The 18,344-nt window shown below is 53.5% G+C and overlaps 3 protein-coding genes across 5 annotated transcripts in view; all 3 read right to left on the minus strand.

Moving 5' to 3' along the window:
• Positions 1-1,062: 1,062 nt before the first annotated feature.
• Positions 1,063-11,591, minus strand: CHRNB1 (cholinergic receptor, nicotinic, beta 1 (muscle)). 2 transcript variants are annotated; one of them, XM_011994582.1, is made up of 11 exons: positions 11,467-11,591; positions 11,243-11,382; positions 10,540-10,584; positions 9,744-9,853; positions 9,537-9,645; positions 9,036-9,183; positions 7,587-7,796; positions 3,752-3,975; positions 2,809-2,981; positions 2,322-2,469; positions 1,063-1,510 (listed from the first exon to the last, which is right to left on the minus strand). In XM_011994582.1, the coding sequence occupies exons 1-11, from the start codon at positions 11,522-11,524 to the stop codon at positions 1,370-1,372; spliced, it is 1,506 nt and encodes a 501-aa protein (XP_011849972.1). In that variant the 5' UTR covers positions 11,525-11,591; the 3' UTR covers positions 1,063-1,369. The 2 variants fall into 2 exon arrangements, with proteins under 2 accessions (XP_011849972.1, XP_011849973.1); XM_011994583.1 differs by lacking the exons at positions 11,243-11,382; positions 11,467-11,591 and adding an exon at positions 11,028-11,139.
• A 122-nt stretch (positions 11,592-11,713) lies between these two features.
• On the minus strand, positions 11,714-18,074 carry FGF11 (fibroblast growth factor 11). 2 transcript variants are annotated; one of them, XM_011994586.1, is made up of 5 exons: positions 16,866-18,074; positions 15,109-15,219; positions 14,811-14,914; positions 13,860-14,058; positions 11,714-13,576 (listed from the first exon to the last, which is right to left on the minus strand). In XM_011994586.1, the coding sequence occupies exons 1-5, from the start codon at positions 17,056-17,058 to the stop codon at positions 13,506-13,508; spliced, it is 678 nt and encodes a 225-aa protein (XP_011849976.1). In that variant the 5' UTR covers positions 17,059-18,074; the 3' UTR covers positions 11,714-13,505. The 2 variants fall into 2 exon arrangements, with proteins under 2 accessions (XP_011849976.1, XP_011849977.1); XM_011994587.1 differs by lacking the exon at positions 16,866-18,074 and adding an exon at positions 15,857-15,931 and having other exon boundaries at positions 15,109-15,239.
• TMEM102 (transmembrane protein 102) overlaps positions 17,126-18,344 on the minus strand; it is a 4,334-nt gene continuing 3,115 nt past the window's right edge. The window contains exon 3 of the mRNA XM_011994737.1: positions 17,126-17,160. Within this exon, the coding sequence (XP_011850127.1) occupies positions 17,126-17,160 (35 nt within the window). The remainder of the gene's footprint in view (positions 17,161-18,344) is intronic.

The following is an 18,344-nucleotide window of genomic DNA, read 5'->3' on the forward strand; positions in this document are numbered from 1 at the left end:
GGCGGGGGCGGAGGTTGGAGGTTGCAGTGAGCCGAGGTCGCGCCATTGCACTCCAGCCTGGGCAACGAGCAAAACTCCATCTCCAATAAATAAATAAATAAAATAAATAAATGGTGGTGAACTAGTGGCTGGGCGTGGTGGCTCACGCTTGTAATCCCAGCACTTTGGGAGGCCAAGGCAGGCAGATCATGAGGTCAGGAGTTCGAGACCAGCCTGGCCAACATAGTGAAACCCCATCTCTACTAAAAATACAAAAATTAGCTGGGCATGGTGGTACGTGTCTGTAGTCCCAGGTACACGGGAGGCTGAGCCAGAAGAATCACTTGAACCCGGGAGGCGGAGGTTGTGGTGAGCCGAGATCACACCACTGCACTCAGCCTGGACAACAGAGCGAGACTCTGTCTCAAAAAAATAAATAAAATTAGTGAACTAGTGCAAATTTAAAACTCTGCAGGCCAAACAAAAAACACACCGTTGCAACCTCTGATACACACCGCATAGTGCTTTTTTCCCATGTTCTCATGTGATCCCCAGACAGTCCTATAGGGCACATGCTATCACTAGTTTCATTTTACAGATGTGGAAACAAGTACAGAGCAGTCTAGTGGCTTGTGTGAGCACCAAGGCTGGAACTTGAATGAAGGTCTTGAAAATGCTGCTTTTTCTCATTACCAATGCATGCTTGTAGAAATAACTTTTTTTTTTAATCCTAAAGATAGTACACATTACAAAACATAATAAATTACAAAAAGTTAAAAAGAAAATGACCACAAGACCCGACATGCAAACAATAAGCTACTTTATTTCTATTTTTATTTTTTTAGAGACAAAGTCTCACTATGTTGCCCAGGCTGGTCTCAAACTGTGGGGTTCAAGTAATCCTCCCACCTCAGCCTCCCAAGTCACTGGGATTACTGGCCTGAGCGACCATGCCCAGCTTATAAACATTATTAATTGCTGTATTTACTTCCAGAAATTTATTTCCCCTATTCAACAAATGTTAAGCACTTACTATAGGTCAGGACCTGTGCATGGCGCTGGGGATGTTACAGTGAACAAGACACATTTCTTGACCTCATAAGGCTTACAATCTAGTTCCTGTTCTTTGTTCTATTTCACTGGCAACCTAGGTGTTGATACCCAAAAGAGCTTCTTCAAGATCCCAAAGAGGAAATCAGATGATAGTGCATTTCAGGTGGGTCCAAGACACCTGCCTACCCAGCCCTCAGTCCAATGCAGTCCCCAGAAACGAAATAAGAGGCCTGGATTCCTAGTGAAGGAGTTAAGAGGCAGAGAAGGATATGGCTTGACAGTATCACCAAACTCTCACTTCAACTGGTAGAGGGCCTGGGTCTCGACCCTCCAGTCTTCAAGGAAAGGGGTCTGGAGGGGGCAAGTGGTACGTGGCGTCCAGGAAAATGACTAGGGTTCCAACGCTGGTGAAGATGATGAAAGTCCACAGGAAGAGGCGGTCCACTACCATGGCCACAAACTGCCAGTCCTCCTTCAGCTGTGGGTAGGCAAAGGAAACTTCCTGAGCTTTGGGCCCAGACCCCCAGGGAAACCTTCCCATTTCCCCAACCTGTACCCGCCTGGGTCCTCCTACCACCGGTTTGAGGGAAAAGCCAGCAGCGCAATAGGAGAGCAAGACTGCAGGCAATGCATGGGCATAAAGAACCAGTAGGTAAGCAGGGGGTGGGACCAAATTAGGAAGATGTCCAATCAGAAACGAAAGCAAGACCGGGCGCGGTGGCTCACACCTGTAATCCCAGCACTTTCGGAGGCCTAGGCGGGCGGATCCTGAGGTCAGCAGATGGAGACCATCCTGGCTAACACAGTGAAACCCCGCCTCTACTAAAAATAGCAAAAAAAACACCCCCAAACAAACAAACAAAAAAAACCAGCCAGGCGTGGTGGCGGCCGCCTGTAGTCCCAGCTACTCGGGAGGCTGAAGCAGGAGAACGGCGTGAACCCGGCAGGAGGAGCTTGCGGTAAGCCGAGATCGCACCACTGCACTCCAGCCTGGGTGACAGAGCGAGACTGTCTAAAATAAATAAATAAATAAATTAGCCGGGCGTGGTGGCGTGCGCCTGTGTCCCAGCTATTCGGGAGGCTGAGGCAGGACAATCTGCTTGAACCCGAAAGGCGGAGGTTGCAGTGAGCCGAGACCGCGCCACTGCACTCCAGTCTGGGCGACAGAGTGAGACTGTCTCAAAAAAAAAAAAAAAACGAAAGAAACGAAAGCGAGTGCTGGTGCGGAATTTGGGGGGTGGGGCCAAGGTCGCCTACGCCTGGCCTTGTTCCACTCCCGTTGGACATACCGCATCGTGGTCCTCCTGTTCCTGCAGCTGTCGAGCGATGTAGCTGATAGAGGAGACAACCTCCCGTAACTCCGGAGGCAGGGCCACAGCCCGGTTTGGACCATCGATAAATCGCCGCAGATCAGGGGCAGACAGTTCAGGCTGGAACCTGGAAGAGGAGTGACTGGCCACGCCCAGACGCAAAGACAGCCAATGCCAGCGACCCAGGCCCCGCTCCAGCTGCCTCCAACAACTTGCCAGTTCTCAAAACCCGAGAGTGCCCTTCACGCTCTCCCCGACAGCAGTGATCTCTCTAACCTTGTGCAACTTCTTCCACCGCCTCTGTTTTAGTTCCCACCTCCCCTCAATGTGAGCAGCAGGGGTACTACAACTCCCATGATGCTCAACCACAGCATCTTCCGGGAGCATGGGCCGCTTCTTCCGCACATTCTTCTGGGAACTGTAGTTCTCCCTCTCCCTTTTATGTGGGTAATGGGCGTGGTCCTACCTGTTGGGTTTGGGGAAGAGAAAATCACTTGGCGGCTTCCGGATGAAATATTCATCTGTTCCCCGACCCCAGCCACTTCCTGGAGAAGAACAGTGAGGGGGCTCCGGCATCAGTTCTCTCTCGGGCTTGGGCCTTTTTAAACCCAGGTACGGCGGCAGTTTGTGAATGAAGATCTGCAGAGTAGAAGAGGCGTATTGGTGGGGGCTTTCATGCTTTCAGACCAGAAGGGAAACAGCCAACCACCCCACTCCACATGCCCATTCCCGCGCGTATGTGCGTGCACATTCTTCCACAAACGAGCTACGCCAGGAAATGCAGCCACACAGACCTAAGAGCTCTTTAGTGGGTTGGGCCAGTCGCGGTGGCTCACGCCTGCAATCCCAGCACTTTGGGACGCTGAGGCGGGAGGATCACCTGAGGTCAGGAGTTCGAGACCAGCCTGGCCAACATGGTGCCACCCTCTCTCTACTAAAAATGCAAAAATTAGCTTGGCGTGGTGGCGGGTGCCTATAATTCCAGCTACTCGTGAAGCTCAGAAGCTCAGGCAGGAGAATCGCTTGAACCTGGGAGATGAAGGTTGCAGTGAGCTGAGATTGTGCCATTGCGTTCCAGCCTGGGCAACAACAGCAAAACTCCATCTCAAAAAAACAAACAAACAAGCAAACAAAAAACCTCTTCAGTGGGTTGGGAGGTATCCCAACTGGAAAGAGTGGGCTTCCAATCTGATAGTACCTAACCCTAAGAATATTTCCCTGGGACCCGAGATGAGCAGTACTGATGAAGAGAGGAAGGGATCTGTGAAATGATAATGATAGGGGCCAGCTTAACTGCAACATTTCAACACCTAACAGGCTTGGGCACTTCAACACTCTACCACATAGCTATAGTTCTCCCTATGGTCTGTAAAAGGAAAGTTGGGGTTGGAGGAGGAGATCTTTCTCACCTGACGGACCCAAAGGGGCATTTGGTGGGTGTGGGGTGAGCGGTGGTGCAGGTTGAGAACCACGACACTAAGGATGACTGAGAAGGTGACGAGGACCATGGTAAACATGAGGTACTTGATAATAATGGGTACCGATAGGGAGGTCTCAGGTACTTTGTCGGCCAGTAGCAGCAGGAACACAGTAAGGGTCAGCAGGGCAAAGATTGAGAGCCCCATCTTCTCTCCTTGGAGGGCAGAGAGGAAGAAAGAAGGATTAGACTTTGCCAGAAGGAAAGCTCTATGGCATAATCAGTGACCATGTTTCCAGGCCATTCAAAGACAGGTTTCTGCAGCCAGGCACAGTGGTTCACACCTGTAGTCCTGGCACTTTGGGAGGCCAAGGTGGGAGGAGGGATTGCTTGAGCCCAGGAGTTTCAGACCAGCCTGAGCAACATAGGGAGACCTCATCTCTGCAAAAACAAATTTGAGGCTGGGTCTTGCTCTGTCACCCAGGCTGGAGTGCAGTGGCATGATAATGGCTCATCAAAACCTCCACCTCCCAGGCTCAAGTGGTCTTCCCACCTCAGCCTCCTGAGTAGCTGGGACTACAGGTGCATGCCACCATGCCCAGCTAATTTTTGTACTTTTTGTAGAGACAGGATTTCACCATGTTGCCCAGGCTGGTCTCAAACTCCTGAGCTCAAGTGACCCACCCGCCTTGGCCTCCCAAAGTGTTGGGATTACAGACGTGAGCCACTGTGCCCAGTCTCTACAAAACGAAAAAAAAAAATTAGTCAGACACAATGGCACATGCTTGTGGTCCCAACTGTTTGGGAGGCTGAGTTGGGACGACTGTTTGAGCATGGAAGATGGAGGTTGCAGTGAGCTGTGATTGCGCCACTGCATTCCAGCCTGAGCAACAGAGCAAAACTCCATCTGAAAAAAAAAAAAAAAGAAAGAAACAAGCTTTTGAAAGGGCCATCTGCATGCAAATCATTCCTACATTTGTATGTCCACCCTGGACTTCTCCCCTGAATGCCAGATATATATCCATCTGCCTACTCAACCTCTCTTGGATACTTGGATGTCTAATAAATATTTCAAGCTTAACATGTCCAAAACTGAGCCGGGCGCAGTGGCTCACACCTGTAAGCCCAGCACTTTGGGAGTCCGAGGCGGTTGGATCACCTGAGGTCAGGGGTTCGAGACCAGCCTGGCCAACATAGTGAAACCCCATCTCTACTAAAAATACAAAAAATACAAAAAATCAGCTGGGCGTAGTCGTGGGCACCTGTAATCCCAGCTACTAGGGAGGGTGAGGCAGGAGAATCACTTGAACCTGGCAGGCAGAGGTTGCAGTGAGTCGAGATTGTACTATTGCACTCCAGCCTGGGCATCAAGAGTGAAACTCTGTCTCAAAAAACAAAAACAAAAACAAAATAAAACAAAATGACCAAAACTAAATTCTCTTACTACCAAAGCTACTCCTCCCATAGTCTTCCCTATCTCTTATTTATTTATTTTTAGACAGAGTCTAACTCTGTCACCCAGGCTGGAGTGCAGTGGCGTGATCGCGGCTCACTGCAACCTCTGCCTCTTGGGTTCAAACAATTCTCCTGTCTCAGCCTCCCGAGTAGCTGTTATTACAGGTGCATGCCACCACGCCTGCCTAATTTTTTGTATTTTTAGTAGAGACAGTTTCACCATGTTGGCCAAGTTGGTCTCGAACTCCTGACCTTAAGGGATCTGCCCGCCTAAGCCTCCCGAAGTGCTGGGATTACAGGCGTGAACCACCGTGCCTGGCCTATACCTACTTTTAATTGCATGCAGATTAAGCAATGGATTAGGCAGAACTTTCTAGGGAAAGGGTAGTAACTTCTGTGTCATCGGGTGATTGCCATGGAAAGGGGTGGTAACTCCCAGGTGTTCCCATGGCAATGGTAAACTGACATGGCACACTTGTGGGTATGTCTTATGGAAAGCTGCATCTTCCCTGTTCCTGTTCTAGCTAGTCCTCAGTTTGGTCTGGAGTCGAGTCCCACCTCCTACATCACCACCTTGCTCCAAAGCACATTACCTTAGGTCTGAATATTGTAAAGCCCTCCTAACGGTCTCTTTGCTTCATCCTTTTCTCCCATGCTGACTGTTCTCAACCGAGCAGCCCGACTGATTTTGTTAAAATATAAATCAAGATGGCCGGGCGCGGTGGCTCAAGCCTGTAATCCCAGCACTTTGGGAGGCCGAGACGGGCGGATCACGAGGTCAGGAGATCGAGATCATCCTGGCTAACACAGTGAAACCCCGTCTCTACTAAAAAATACAAAAAACTAGCCGGGCAAGGTGGCGGGCGCCTGTAGTCCCAGCTACTAGGGAGGCTGAGGCAGAAGAATCACTTGAACCCAGGAGGCGGAGGCTGCAGCGAGCCGAGATCACGCCACTGCACTCCAGACTGGGCGACAAATCGGGACTACGTCTAAAAAAAGAAAGAAAGAAATATAATCAGATCATATTATTCCTCTTTCCAGAATCTTCCATTGGCTCCCCATCTCCTGCATGAGAGCAAAGGCCTTATTATGGTCTATAGGTCCTTCCCATGAGCTCCTGGACTTCATCTCCTGCTGCTTTCCCCTCTGCTTACTTCATTCAGTTCCACTGGCCTCCTCTCTGTTTCTTGAGTACTCCTGACCTCAAGTGATCCGCCAGCCCCAGCCTCCCAAAGTGCTGGGATTACAGGTGTGAGCCACTGCGCCCGGCCCACTCTTCTTCTTTAGACAAAGGATTTGATGGCAGAGAGGAGGAAAACATGTTTTGAATACTAGAGTTAAGGATATCAGGTCTCTGAATCAGGCTGCCACTGACCCAGGTTGGAACTGCAACATTTTCCCTCTCTAACTGTGTAATGATTTCAGGCAAATGACTTAAACTCTTTCAGCCTCTTTATCCTCCACTGTAAAATGAGGATGACAATCCGTTACTTGCCTCACAGGATTGTTGTAAAGATTAGAATTAGTACATGTACCATATTAAATGAATTACCTTATAGCAAGTGTTCAAAAAAGAAAAACAAAAAACAACCCAAAACACAATGCTTACATAGAACTTACTGGGTGCCAGGCATAGTTCTACTAACTCAGTCAATCCTCAAATAATTCTATGCAGTAGGGACAATGGTTGGCCCACTTCCAGGTCAGGAAACTGAGACACATAGAGATTAAGGAATTTGGGGCCGGGCGCGGTGGCTCAAGCCTGTAATCCCAGCACTTTGGGAGGCCGAGACGGGCGGATCACGAGGTCAGGAGATTGAGACCATCCTGGCTAACACGGTGAAACCCCGTCTCTACTAAAAAATACAAAAAAACTAGCCGGGTGAGGTGGCGGGCGCCTGTAGTCCCAGCTACTTGGGAGGCTGAGGCAGGAGAATGGCCTAAACCCGGGAGGCGGAGCTTGCAGTGAGCTGAGATCGGGCCACTGCACTCCAGCCTGGGCGACAGAGCGAGACTCCATCTCAAAAAAAAAAAAAAAAGCGAAAAAAAAATAAAGGAGTACTGGGGTTCTGACAGTGGGCAGGGGATGTTAGGAATAGGAAAAGGCAATGGGAGAGTTATCTAAGCCTGGAGGTTTGTGGTTCAGAGGAGTAAAAGCTTTATGGATTAGAGGCTAGGACTCCTATTGGGAAAGAGTCCCAGTTTCACTGAGCGGAGGAAAGGTGGCAGTCAATGGGAGGCAGAGCATGGGTGGGATTGCTGAAGCCCAATCTATGATGCTTTGGATTGGCAGGAAAATCCTGCCTGGATTAAGGGTGACAAGGAAGAAGCTGAGCCAATGACAAAAGGGTGGGAGCCCCTTCCCCCATTACCTGCATCTGGTGGCAGGTAGAAGACGAAGATGGCCAGAAGAGTGATGAGGATGCATGGGGCGATGACGTTGACCAGGTAGAAGAGAGGCTTCCGGCGGATGATGAGGTAGAAGATGACTTCCTGGCGCTGTCCTTCCCTCCCTTCCCTAGGATCACCTGGAGGCTGGATTAGCCGAGAGGGCTTGTGGATAATCTCCCACTGGCCATTCTCTGGGGAGGAGGAGAAGGAGGGGGACACAGATATGGGAGCTGTCCTCGTTAGTGCCAAGTATGGCTTGCTCTGCCACAGCCTAGATCTGAGAGGGTTGACTTGAGACTAGCTGTGGACACTGGGCTGAGTAGCCCATCTCAAATAAACTTGGGCAAGTCTCAATTTCCATGTTTTTATTTATTTATTTTGAGACGGAGTTTCGCTCTTGTTGCCCAGGTTGGAGTGCAGTGACGCAATCTTGGCTCACTGCAACCTCGGCTCACTGCAACCTCCGCCTCCCAGGTTCAAGTGATTCTCCTGCCTTAGCCTCCCAAGTAGCTGGGATTACAGGCGTCCGCCACCACACCCGGCTAATTTTTTGTATTTTTAGTAGCGGTGGGGTTTCACCATATTGACCAGGGTTGTCTGGAACTCCTGACCTCAGGTGATCCGCCCACCTTAGCCTCCCAAAATACTGAGATTAAGACGTGAGCCACTGTGCCAAGCCTATTTTGTTTTTCAATTTTTTTTTTTTTTTGAGATGGAGTCTCTCTCTGTTGCCCAGGCTGGAGTGCAGTGGCACCATCTTGGCTCACTGCAAGCTCCACCTCCCAGATTCACGCCATTCTCCTGCCTCAGCCTCCCGAGTAGCTGGGACTACGGGTGCCCGCCACCACACTCGGCTAATTTTTTGTATTTTTAGTAGAGATGGGGTTTCACCATGTTAGCCAGGATGGTCTCAATCTCTTGACCTCGTGATCCACCCACCTCGGCCTCCCAAAGTGCTGGGATTACAGGCGCGAGCCACCACACCCTGCCTTTTAAAAATATTTTTGAGATGAATTTTCACTCTGTCACCCAAGCTGGAGTGTGCTGGTGCCATCTTGGCTCACTGCAGCCTCCGCCTCCCCAGTTCAAGCGATTCTCCTGCCTCAGCCTCCCGAGTAACTGGGATTACAGGCGTCCGCCACCATGCATGGCTAATTTTTTGTGTTTTTAGTAGAGACGGGGTTTCACCATGTTAGGGTGGTCTCGAACTCCAGACCTCAAATGATCCGCCTGCCTCGGCTTCCCGAAGTACTGGGATTACAGGTGTGAGTCATTGCCCCCGGCAATTCCCATACTTTTAAAATGTAGATAGCCATACCCATCCTGCTTACCCCACAGGGCTGTATTGGTCATCCCTGACAGGATATTTATGAGCCTCTTAGAAGCTGGAAATCATAGAGCCCATGGATGTAGGAGCCATGCCCACTCACCAATGAAAGTCCCTTCATGAATGTGGATTTCCTGCTGCTCTTGCCCGTCAGGACTCAGGCCTGTCTGCAGGCTGACCTCCGAGCTGTCGTAGCTGTAGGAACTGAACACCATAGTGCAGTTCTGCCAGTCGAAGGGGAAGTAGGTGACCTGGATGGAGGGGAGAGTCACTAGAGCTGCCAGAGAATCAGTCAGCGCTGATGGAGTTTGGGAGGCTTTTGGGGAGGGCACAGGGAAGGGGAATCACGGAGGAATTGGAGGGTTATGAAGGGAAGCCATGGAGAAAATGCGGGTGGGGAGAGAGGTCACTGAGTAAGACTAGAAGCCAAAGAAAGTGTACAGAACACTCAATGGAAAATCAGGAGGGTAGACAAGAGGTGAAGGTCATGGGGATTAGATAATGGGGGAAGGATGAAGGATGGGAGTCGCTGGAGAGTCAGGATGTCTATGGAAAGGGAGGGTTTCTAAGAGCTCCTTCAGCTTCCAATGTAGAGCCGGGAAACCTGGATGCTGCAGCTGCTGCGATAGATGCCCGGGGGTTGCCAACGCACGGAGCCGTCGGAGGACGCCACGACGTTAATGTCCAGAGCCACGTCAAAATTCCCATCGTTGCTGCAGAGAAGGGATCTCATCTGCAATCAGGCCCCGCGCCCGGAGGCCCCGCCCCGCGAGGCCCCGCGCCACCTCCCGGGCTTTGGAAGGTCTCCTACTTGTTCAGTAGCACCACGTCAGGGAGCCACACGGATTCCGCCGTGATGCGGAGCAAATCGATGCCGTCGTGCTCCGCAGGGTCCCAGCTCAGCCTGTAGTCATTCCACTCCTAGTGAAGCAGAAGCTGAGGGGCTGTCCCGGGTTGGAGGCCGGGAGGGGACGAGGGATTTCCAAAGGAAGCCCAGGAAGGGAGTGCAAGGAAGGGGAGCAGGGCAGGCATAAACTGTGGGTCAAGGGGCCGGGGTTCTGGCTCTGGCTCCGCCTTCACTCGCTGGGATCCACATCAGCTAATTTCCCTTCCCCCGCACCGGGTTTCAATTTTTTACTCTGTAAAAATGAGGAGGCTGCACTAGTTAGCCTCTAAAACAGTGGTTTTCGAACTGCAGTTCGCAATCCTTTAGTGAATGGGGAATCAAATTAGTGGCCCCAAACCAGTGTTTCAAAAATTAGAATGGGCCAGGTGCAGTGGCTCATGCCTGTAATCTCAGCACTTGGGGAGATTCCCCCCGAGGCTAGTGGATAGCTCAAGCTCCCGCGTTCAAGACCAGCCTGTGCAACATAGTGAGACCACGTCACATACACACACACACGCACACACACACACAAAATTAGAATAAAAAATGCATGGGGTGCAACTCCTGTAGTAAAGTTAGGTGTTGTTTCCTCGAACTTTGGCTTCAGTTGTACACGTGTTATCTAAAGTCGTGATGTAAAAAATATTCTTACTGGGCTGGATATTCAAGAAAATTGTTAAGGCAGCGGGAGGCCCTTTCCCACCCTGCGGGGTCTCCATACCAGGTCTAAGTACACCTTTGTGCTCATCTCTTCATCCTTCTCGTTCTAGAAAGGAAAAATTTAAGGGGTAAAGGTGAAGTAGGGTGGAGAGAAATGAGGGGGCTGGAAGGCCAACCTCTCCTGGGAACCCCACCCCCTTTTTCTGAGCCCCATCCTCTTGAGTCCAAGTCCACATCCCAGAAGGAGCGTTAGTTTAAGACCTGCCTGTGTCTCAGAAACACCCTTTCCAGCCGTCTACACTCACAGCCTATCAACCTACCAGATTCGCTCCTGCCTAGCCCTCCGCCTTGCTCTGTCCCGGGCCCTGCCCTCAGCTCATAATCCACCCAGCCATGAATCTCCACCTGCTGCCATTTATTGACCCCTGAGCACCAAGCACCCTGGGCACTCAGGACCCATATGGCCCTACCTCGAGGTCCATCCCCCAGCCCCTGCCTCGTCCCCAGCTCCACTTTAAGGTCCGGTCACAGGTCCGTCCATCACCCTACCCGGCTCTACTCCAGGCCCGTCCACCAGCCACGGCCAGAGCTTGTCCATTTGTCTGATTTCGACCCAGTCTTCACTGAAGGCTGGTCCCTCTCAGCCTGGTCTCGTCCCAGGCCCCGCCCCCAGTTTGTCCCCGGTCCGGCCTTTCCTAAAGTCACGCCCCCGCGGCTGGTCGGCTGGCCTGACCTCTTCCCCCACCCCCGCCGTGCGCCCTCACCAGGCTGATGAGTTGTGCCAGGGTGAGACCAACGCTGACCCTGACACGGTCTCCCACCTCCCGCGCTGGCCGCACGGAGCTATCATAGCCAGAGAAAAGTTTCTCCCGGAGTCGGCCCTCTGCCTCCGAGCCGCGGACGCCTGGGGAAGGAGAGACTAAGTGCAGCCCTGGTGTCTGGCCACAACGGCTGGACCTGTCACTGCTCCTTCAGGGCCTACACTTACCTGGGGCGAGCGACGCCCCCAGCGCCCCCAGCAGCATCAGCAGAGCCCCTGGGGTCATAGCCTGGCGGCTCGCTCAGTGACTTCGCTCTGAGAGCCACTGGGACCGCCAGCACAGGGGAAGTGACGAGGAGCCCGGGAATGTGCACCTGTTGCTGGGGGCAGCCGCCAGCCCACCCGCCCCGCCCCTGGGACTTGATCCTGCCTCGAGCAACTGCCAAGCCCGCCACCAACAGATGACAGACAGCACTTTAGTTGTATACGTCGTCTTTAATTGAGAAAGCGTGGAGTGGAGACCCGATCCCCTGGGAGCAGTCCCAGGAGTTGGGTGGAGCCTGAGCGGGGTTTGTGTGGGTGAGGGGACATCTACTCCTCTTGCAACAAGCCGGAAGTAGAACAGCCTGAGGAAAAGTGACCTGCCTTGGAGCCCTAGTCCCTCCCTTAGGGCCCCCTCAGCCTACCCTATCCAAATCTGAGGCTATGGGAGTCTCCCTCCTAGTTCACTAGCAGGTTCCCAGTTTTTTCCAGGCTGCCCCTAGCGCTCCATGTTTTTCTGAAAAAATCTAGACGGGCCCTTTTTGGGTATCTAAAGCTCAGCTAAGGTTCTAAGCTGTAATGTAAAGCAAGTTCTATCCAATTAGAAGCTGTCGGGGCATATGAGGTCTGGAGTGCAAGAGGCCTTCACCCTCCTTGGCCTGACCTATAGGGGAGAAGGGTGAGACTTATTGCTGAATTGGGGTCTCCTCACTGGGAGGGTCGAGGCTGTATCCATTTGTCCTTCTTATTCAGGACACATTACTTTAAGGACCTCAGCTTTAAAGGGGGCCTGGAAGGAATTCCTGCTGAGGTAGCTAAGTGTTCGTATCCACCCCACACAGATGCAGGTGCAATCATGTCATCATTTTGACCCCTCCCCCATCCCAGCTTCCCTACTACGAGCCAGGGATCTTTCCAAAATTCCTCAGCCCTTCTCCAGACTCTGTCTCCCTGGCACAACCTCAGCTGGGTTGAAGTAGCTAGAAATTGCATGTAAAAATAAGCTTAGCATTCTATATGGAAGAATCATATTTTTAGAGAATTATCTAGGAAAAACAAGAAGTGGTTCTTGATTCATCCAGAACTGTTTTTATGAATCATAGCTGGGTCTTTTCCAGAACTCATCCGTAATAGGTATCACTCAAGAAGGGGGGAGGGTGGGGCTAGAACTTACTGAGAGCAATAATATGGCTATACAGGCCCCAGCTCCATCCTGGGTAAAAGGGCTGAGAGTCATGTTCTGTGTCCTAGATCTGGGATTCAGGAGGAAGTATGGCTCCATAAAGCTCTAGAATTGGGTGTCTCTGGGATAAGAAGGTTAAACCCGTGGTCATCTGAGACTGGTTCCAGTTCAGGCCAAGGCCAACAGCTAGACAAGGCTCAAATCTAGCCTCTTTCTACTTGGAAACCAGGGATCCATCTGAGTCACGGACAGAAGCCTGATGGATCCAGAGCAAAGGCTGGCAGCATGCCTGGGTTCCAGCACAGAGCCCTGGTGCAGAAGTGGCCCTGGCTAGGGTGTCCAGTGTTCCAGAATGTGTCCAGACCAAGGCAGAATGTTGAGTAGGGAAAGAAGGACACATGAATCCTGAGCTTCAGTAAATCTAGAAATGGCTCAGTGGCAACGAAAATGGGCACGAGACTCCAGGAACTGGCTGAGCCGGGGTGGGAAATGTTTATGCCCTGGCTGTCCATTTGGGAACTCCCAGTGCCATCTCAGGAAAAGGCATGGGGCTGTGTGAGTGTGGAAAGAAAGAAGTGATCAGCCAGGACCATCTTCAGACATCCCCCTCTCTGACTCCCTCCTAGGCCCAAGGATCTAAGGGTCGCAACAGCCTCGGAAGTCACAGCCAGCCCCTAGGCTCCCTCAGGGTAGAGCACCTGGTGGGACCTGGCTGCTCAGGGCATGTGTGTGGCAGCAAGGGTGACAGCAGGACTGGGAGACAGGTTGTGGTGGCGGCTGGCTCACTGGGAGTACAGGGAACCTCCAGTCCAGGGACTACATTTCAGGGGGCAGGGGGACTGGAAGGGGAGGCCTCAGGGACACTGTGGAGAGAAGGCTCCCGGTACATGGCCACTGTGAAGGGGAGAAAAAGAGGAGCAGGGAAGGAGAGTTAGGCACAGAGGGACCAGGCAGAATCAGTGCTCTGAAAGGGCTCCCTTCCCGTACATTCACCCTCCCAGAACCCCAACCCACAGGAGGAGAGCACCCCAAACCCCCAAAGGGCAAAGCTTTCCTGGCTTGATCTGTCATAACAGGGTCCTCTTATCACTTGTAGCCTGAGCTGTCTGCCCCTAAATGTCCATATCAAGGTCAATACCCTCTCCTGTGGTCCTCATTTTCTTGAGTCTATACCCACCCTCCATGAGCTTAGGCAGAAAGTGGGCGGCTGCCTTGGTCTTCTTAACTCGGTTTCCCTTCATGACCTGGCCCTCCTTGTCCAGGCCGAGGTACCAGGCCCGGCCAGAACGACGCTGGCGGTAGAGAGCAGAGGCGTACAGGACGTAGTAATTCTCAAAGACACACTCCTTAAAGCGACACTCAGCTGTGAAATGCGGCTAAGGAGACAAAGACCCAGAAAGGCACACAAAGACAGAGAGATAAAAAGACACATCACTGGGCAGAAGGGAGCTCATGGAAAGCACAAGCCAGGATAGATAGATATAATCCATATGCTTTTTGGGGGAGGGGGAGGGCAACTTCTGAGTCCTTGTAGGACCTGGGAGCAAAGGGAGGACAAGGAAGAGGCCTGGTGGGCCCTTGAGGGCTAAGAACTAGGCTCTGGGCCAAGCGCAGTGGCTCATGCCTGTAATCCCAACACTTTGGCAGGCTGAGGTGGGTGGATCAGCTGAGGTCAGGAGTTCGAGACCAGCCTGGCCAATATAGCAAGACCCTGTTACTATTTAAAAAAAAAAAAAAACAACTAGACTTTTAGGGGTCTTGGAATAAGATTCCTTCTCTCCACTGTACTCCCAATTTCTCACTATCCCCTATCCTGGATGACTCTAGGGAAGTGAGTAATGACAAAATCTGGAGGAGATGGGATGAGAAGTAGGGGCCCTAAAAGGCAGAAAGAGTTGGACATTCAAAGAGCCTGGGGCTGTGTTGGGGGTGTGCAAGGAGTGGGCATTGGAGAGACCCTAGAGGAGTTGGTCCGGAATGGGCAGTGATGACAGGCCATCAGCAAAAGCTGGAGGGAGGAGTCCCGGGCAAAATGTCTGTAGTTGAGGAAGACTGTCATTCCCTCAAGGGATAAATTGAGGAAGGGGAGTTCCCGGTATTCCCCAGCCACTCAGCCTCATTGTCTCACCGAACTATAGAGCAGTCCCTCAGCATTCATGGCCATGTAGTGACCCAGCTTGGCGCTCTGGATGGTGACCACACGGAGGCCTACAGGGATCAGGTTGAAGTGGGCTGGGGGTGGAGAGAGGGAACATCAATACCCAGGCCTCTGACCCTCACCTGAGCTCCCCTCATCCCAGCTCCGCAATTTCCCTTAGGGGTCAGGAAGACGGACCAATGGCAACAGAAGCTGAAGAGGGAATAGGATTGTCATCTGCTGTCCCCATTCTCCCCCTTCCCACCCGGCGGCCAGCTTCCCCTCTCACTGAAGGAGCTGGTATCCTCTGGGGTGCCCTGGATACTTCCGTCGGGATTCGCCTGGAGGTAGAAACCCTGGCGGCAGAACAGTTTGGTGACGATGCCTTTGAGCTGAGGCTCTGGAGAGAGAGACATTCATCTTTGAAAATGACATCTCTGTTCCCAGAAACATTCCTACACTTGGCAGGATCAGAGGATGAAAGGAGAATGAAAGGAAGGAAGAGGGTCCCAGGGCCCCAGCTCTCTTACCCTCCAAGCACGCTCTCTCCCACCTCCCTTTCACTCCTGGGAAAGCTGATGTGGGTCCCTTCTGCTTCCTATAACCAGGAGCTTTCAGTGTAATTTATTGAAATTTATTTAAATGGCTTAATTCCTACCCTACAGCTTAACCAGAAGCGGGGAGGAGTGGGGGAGGAGGGAGGGGAGAGATATATCAAAAGGCAGGGACAGAGGGAGACCAGCAGGGGTACTGAAGGGGCAGCGTGTTTGCGAAGGTGGGGGACAGTGGCAGCAGCAAATTGACCACAGGGTAGGGGCTCTCCCTCAGGGGTGGGGGTGGGACTGGGCCTGACGCTGACTCAGCACCTGCTGCGGCTGCCGCTAGCTTGGCGAGAGCCTTGCCTTGGCCCAGTGCCGGTCTGTCTGACACTGACCCGTCTGTCTGTCTGTCTGCTGGCTCGCGGGGGCCCAGCTCTCCCTGAGGCTCAGCCTCTCCCCTTCGGCCAGGTAACCCGCCTGGGGTAAGGGGGACATCACCAAGGATATGGGGGGTGGGAGCTGAGGAGATGGAAAGGCAGGCTGAGTCACGTGGGGGCCCGGTCCCACTCAGAGGGTGGGCTGCGGATTGTACCACTATGGGCAGCCGGTGGCGCGGGGAGGAGGGCGCGAGGGGGCTACCCTTAAGGGAGTTGGGAGCGGGCGGGAGCAGGGCCAGAGGGATTCCCTGACTGTCGCACCTGGACGGGGACCACACTCTAACTCTCAGAACTCTCCTCCCCCATCGCTTGCTCTCTGCCGACTTCCCTGTCCCCCCTTGTAGGTGGTACGACCCCCAAGAGTCTGCGCCCATCTCTAGCAGTGAACTGTGTCTGAGTTCCTCCCAGCGTAGGGTCCCCTGAGCCTACGGGACCCGATTCCGGAGTGGCGCGGGGGTTATGGGAGGGGGTGCCCAGCTCCGTTCTTGAAGCGCAGGTCACGGGAGGAGGGCGCATAGAGGGCTGGCTGGCGAGGTAGCTGCAAGGACACCCGAGGGAGAGCTGGGGAGATTGGCTCGGAGCCAGGAGAGCTCGACCAGGAGGAACCGAGCCCAGGCGTGGAGGAGCGGGAGAACCGGGGCGGGCAGGGGCTGGGGGGGGGCGTGCTGCTGGAGCTGCAGAAACCCTTGGGGTGACCCAGGCGTCTGGAAACCCCCAGGCCTCTCCGCTCCAGATTGAAAGAATCGCGAGAACCGGCACGTAGGCGGAGGACGATGGGGGTGGGGACTGCTGTGTTGGGAAGGGGGGACAAGCAGGAACTGCGAGGCTTTCGGGGATACAGACTTAGCCCCTCAAGCCTTCCCCTTGACCTCGAAAATAAGGAGACTCCGGGTTATGGACTAAAAAGAAGGGAAACTGAGGCACAGTCTGGCAGGGACTTTGTCGTCCTGGCCCACCCCCTTCCACTTTCGAGGAGCCCCTCAGCCGGGCCCTATCCTTCAGAGTCCCTGGCCTCAATTTCCCAGGCAGAGAAACCTCTGGCCGGGAGACCCCGCCCCAGCCGCACTCACCCGGGCCGCGGTCCGGCCGCGCGGGCCGCCCCCCGCACAGTCGCACCTTGGACAGCAGGATGAGGAGCTGCTTCTGGCAAAGGGACTTGGTGCCGCGGGGACACACCCGCCGCTGTGCCGACACCGGCCGGCTGCCCCCGGGCTCGCGGACCTCCCGCTTCTGCCGGATCAGGCTACTGGCCAGCGCCGCCATGGCGCCCCGGGAGGAGACACCCCCAAACCGGCCAGCGCCAGGAGCGCGCTGGGCTCCAGCCCGCTCACTAGGGCATGCTCTTGACGCTCAGGCCCCGACTCGCTGCCCCACCCACAGGACCTGAGGATAAGCCCCAGAACCCCCCACCCCAGGTACACCCCTCCACAGCAGCCAGTTGCCACCCGTGGGCCCAGTGCTGGCTCCACCGGATCCAGCAGCCTATGTACTCCTCAGTGGATCCCACCCTCGAGTTTTGCCTCCTACTGAAAACGTCCCCTTTCCCTCCTCTCCAGTGTCTGTCCCCACTTCACCTATCCCAAAACCAAGACCCCCCAAATTTCCAAGACGTGGTTAAAATATCTCCAGGTGCCTTTCCACTGTATTTTGGGGCACACTCCTACCAAATCCACTCTTGTAATCTACAGGGTGTGGGACTTTAGCTTTGGGGATATTCGCTCATCCCACCCCTACTGGGGCACTGCCAATGTCAGGAAGGAACCCAACCTTGGTATTTTTTCCTTTGCTACACTCTAAATGGAGGGGATCCCCCACTTTTTTCACTGAAATCTCCCCAAAATATGTCTCAGAGTATCCAGGTTGCCCAGATTCAGTAAGACGGGGCTCCCAGACCCTCTGGCTGGATAACAGCTTTTTCACCAAGTCACCCCCATGTCTAGTAGCATAGAATTCTAGCGGCCAAGACCCTTTCTTCACCTTCACACCCTCCGCTCCTTTTGAAGTCACCTCCAAATCCACCCTTCCTAGTGGATACACCAGGTAGTTGTCTGGAGGGCCTTCCGCCACCTCAAAATGAGGAGCATCCGTGTTTGCTTTTTTCTTTCTCCCCTGGCTGTCCCTTAAATTTTCTTGGGGACAGCTGGTGCTGTTTAGATCCCACGCCCTCCAATCTAACCAGCCCCCCGAGAGAGGAGTGCACCCACGTTGTCACCAGTCCCCAAATGTGAACAGGCCCCCTACAAGTCAGAGCGGATCACAGCTTCCTGCGACAGGGCTTCCTCGTCCTCCCCGGGATTGCCTATAGCACCCCCTCTTCCTTTCCCCGACGCCCCTCAACCTGTCCTGTCCTGTTGATCCGGCGACGGGTGGCGCTGGCTTCGGCTCCAGGCTCCTCCCTCCCTGTCCCCCGCAAACGGAGCTTCCCCCCACGCCCGGCTAGGCGTCCCGGACCCTGGGGAAGGAGTGAGGGTGTCTCTGCAGAGCTCCCCGGTCCGGCGAAGTCAGAGCACTGGGCCGGTGGCTGGACCAGGCAGAGCGGCGGCAGCGGC

The sequence above is a fragment of the Mandrillus leucophaeus genome, unplaced genomic scaffold, assembly GCF_000951045.1.
Source record: "Mandrillus leucophaeus isolate KB7577 unplaced genomic scaffold, Mleu.le_1.0 Scaffold46, whole genome shotgun sequence".
Classification (NCBI taxonomy): domain Eukaryota; kingdom Metazoa; phylum Chordata; class Mammalia; order Primates; family Cercopithecidae; genus Mandrillus; species Mandrillus leucophaeus.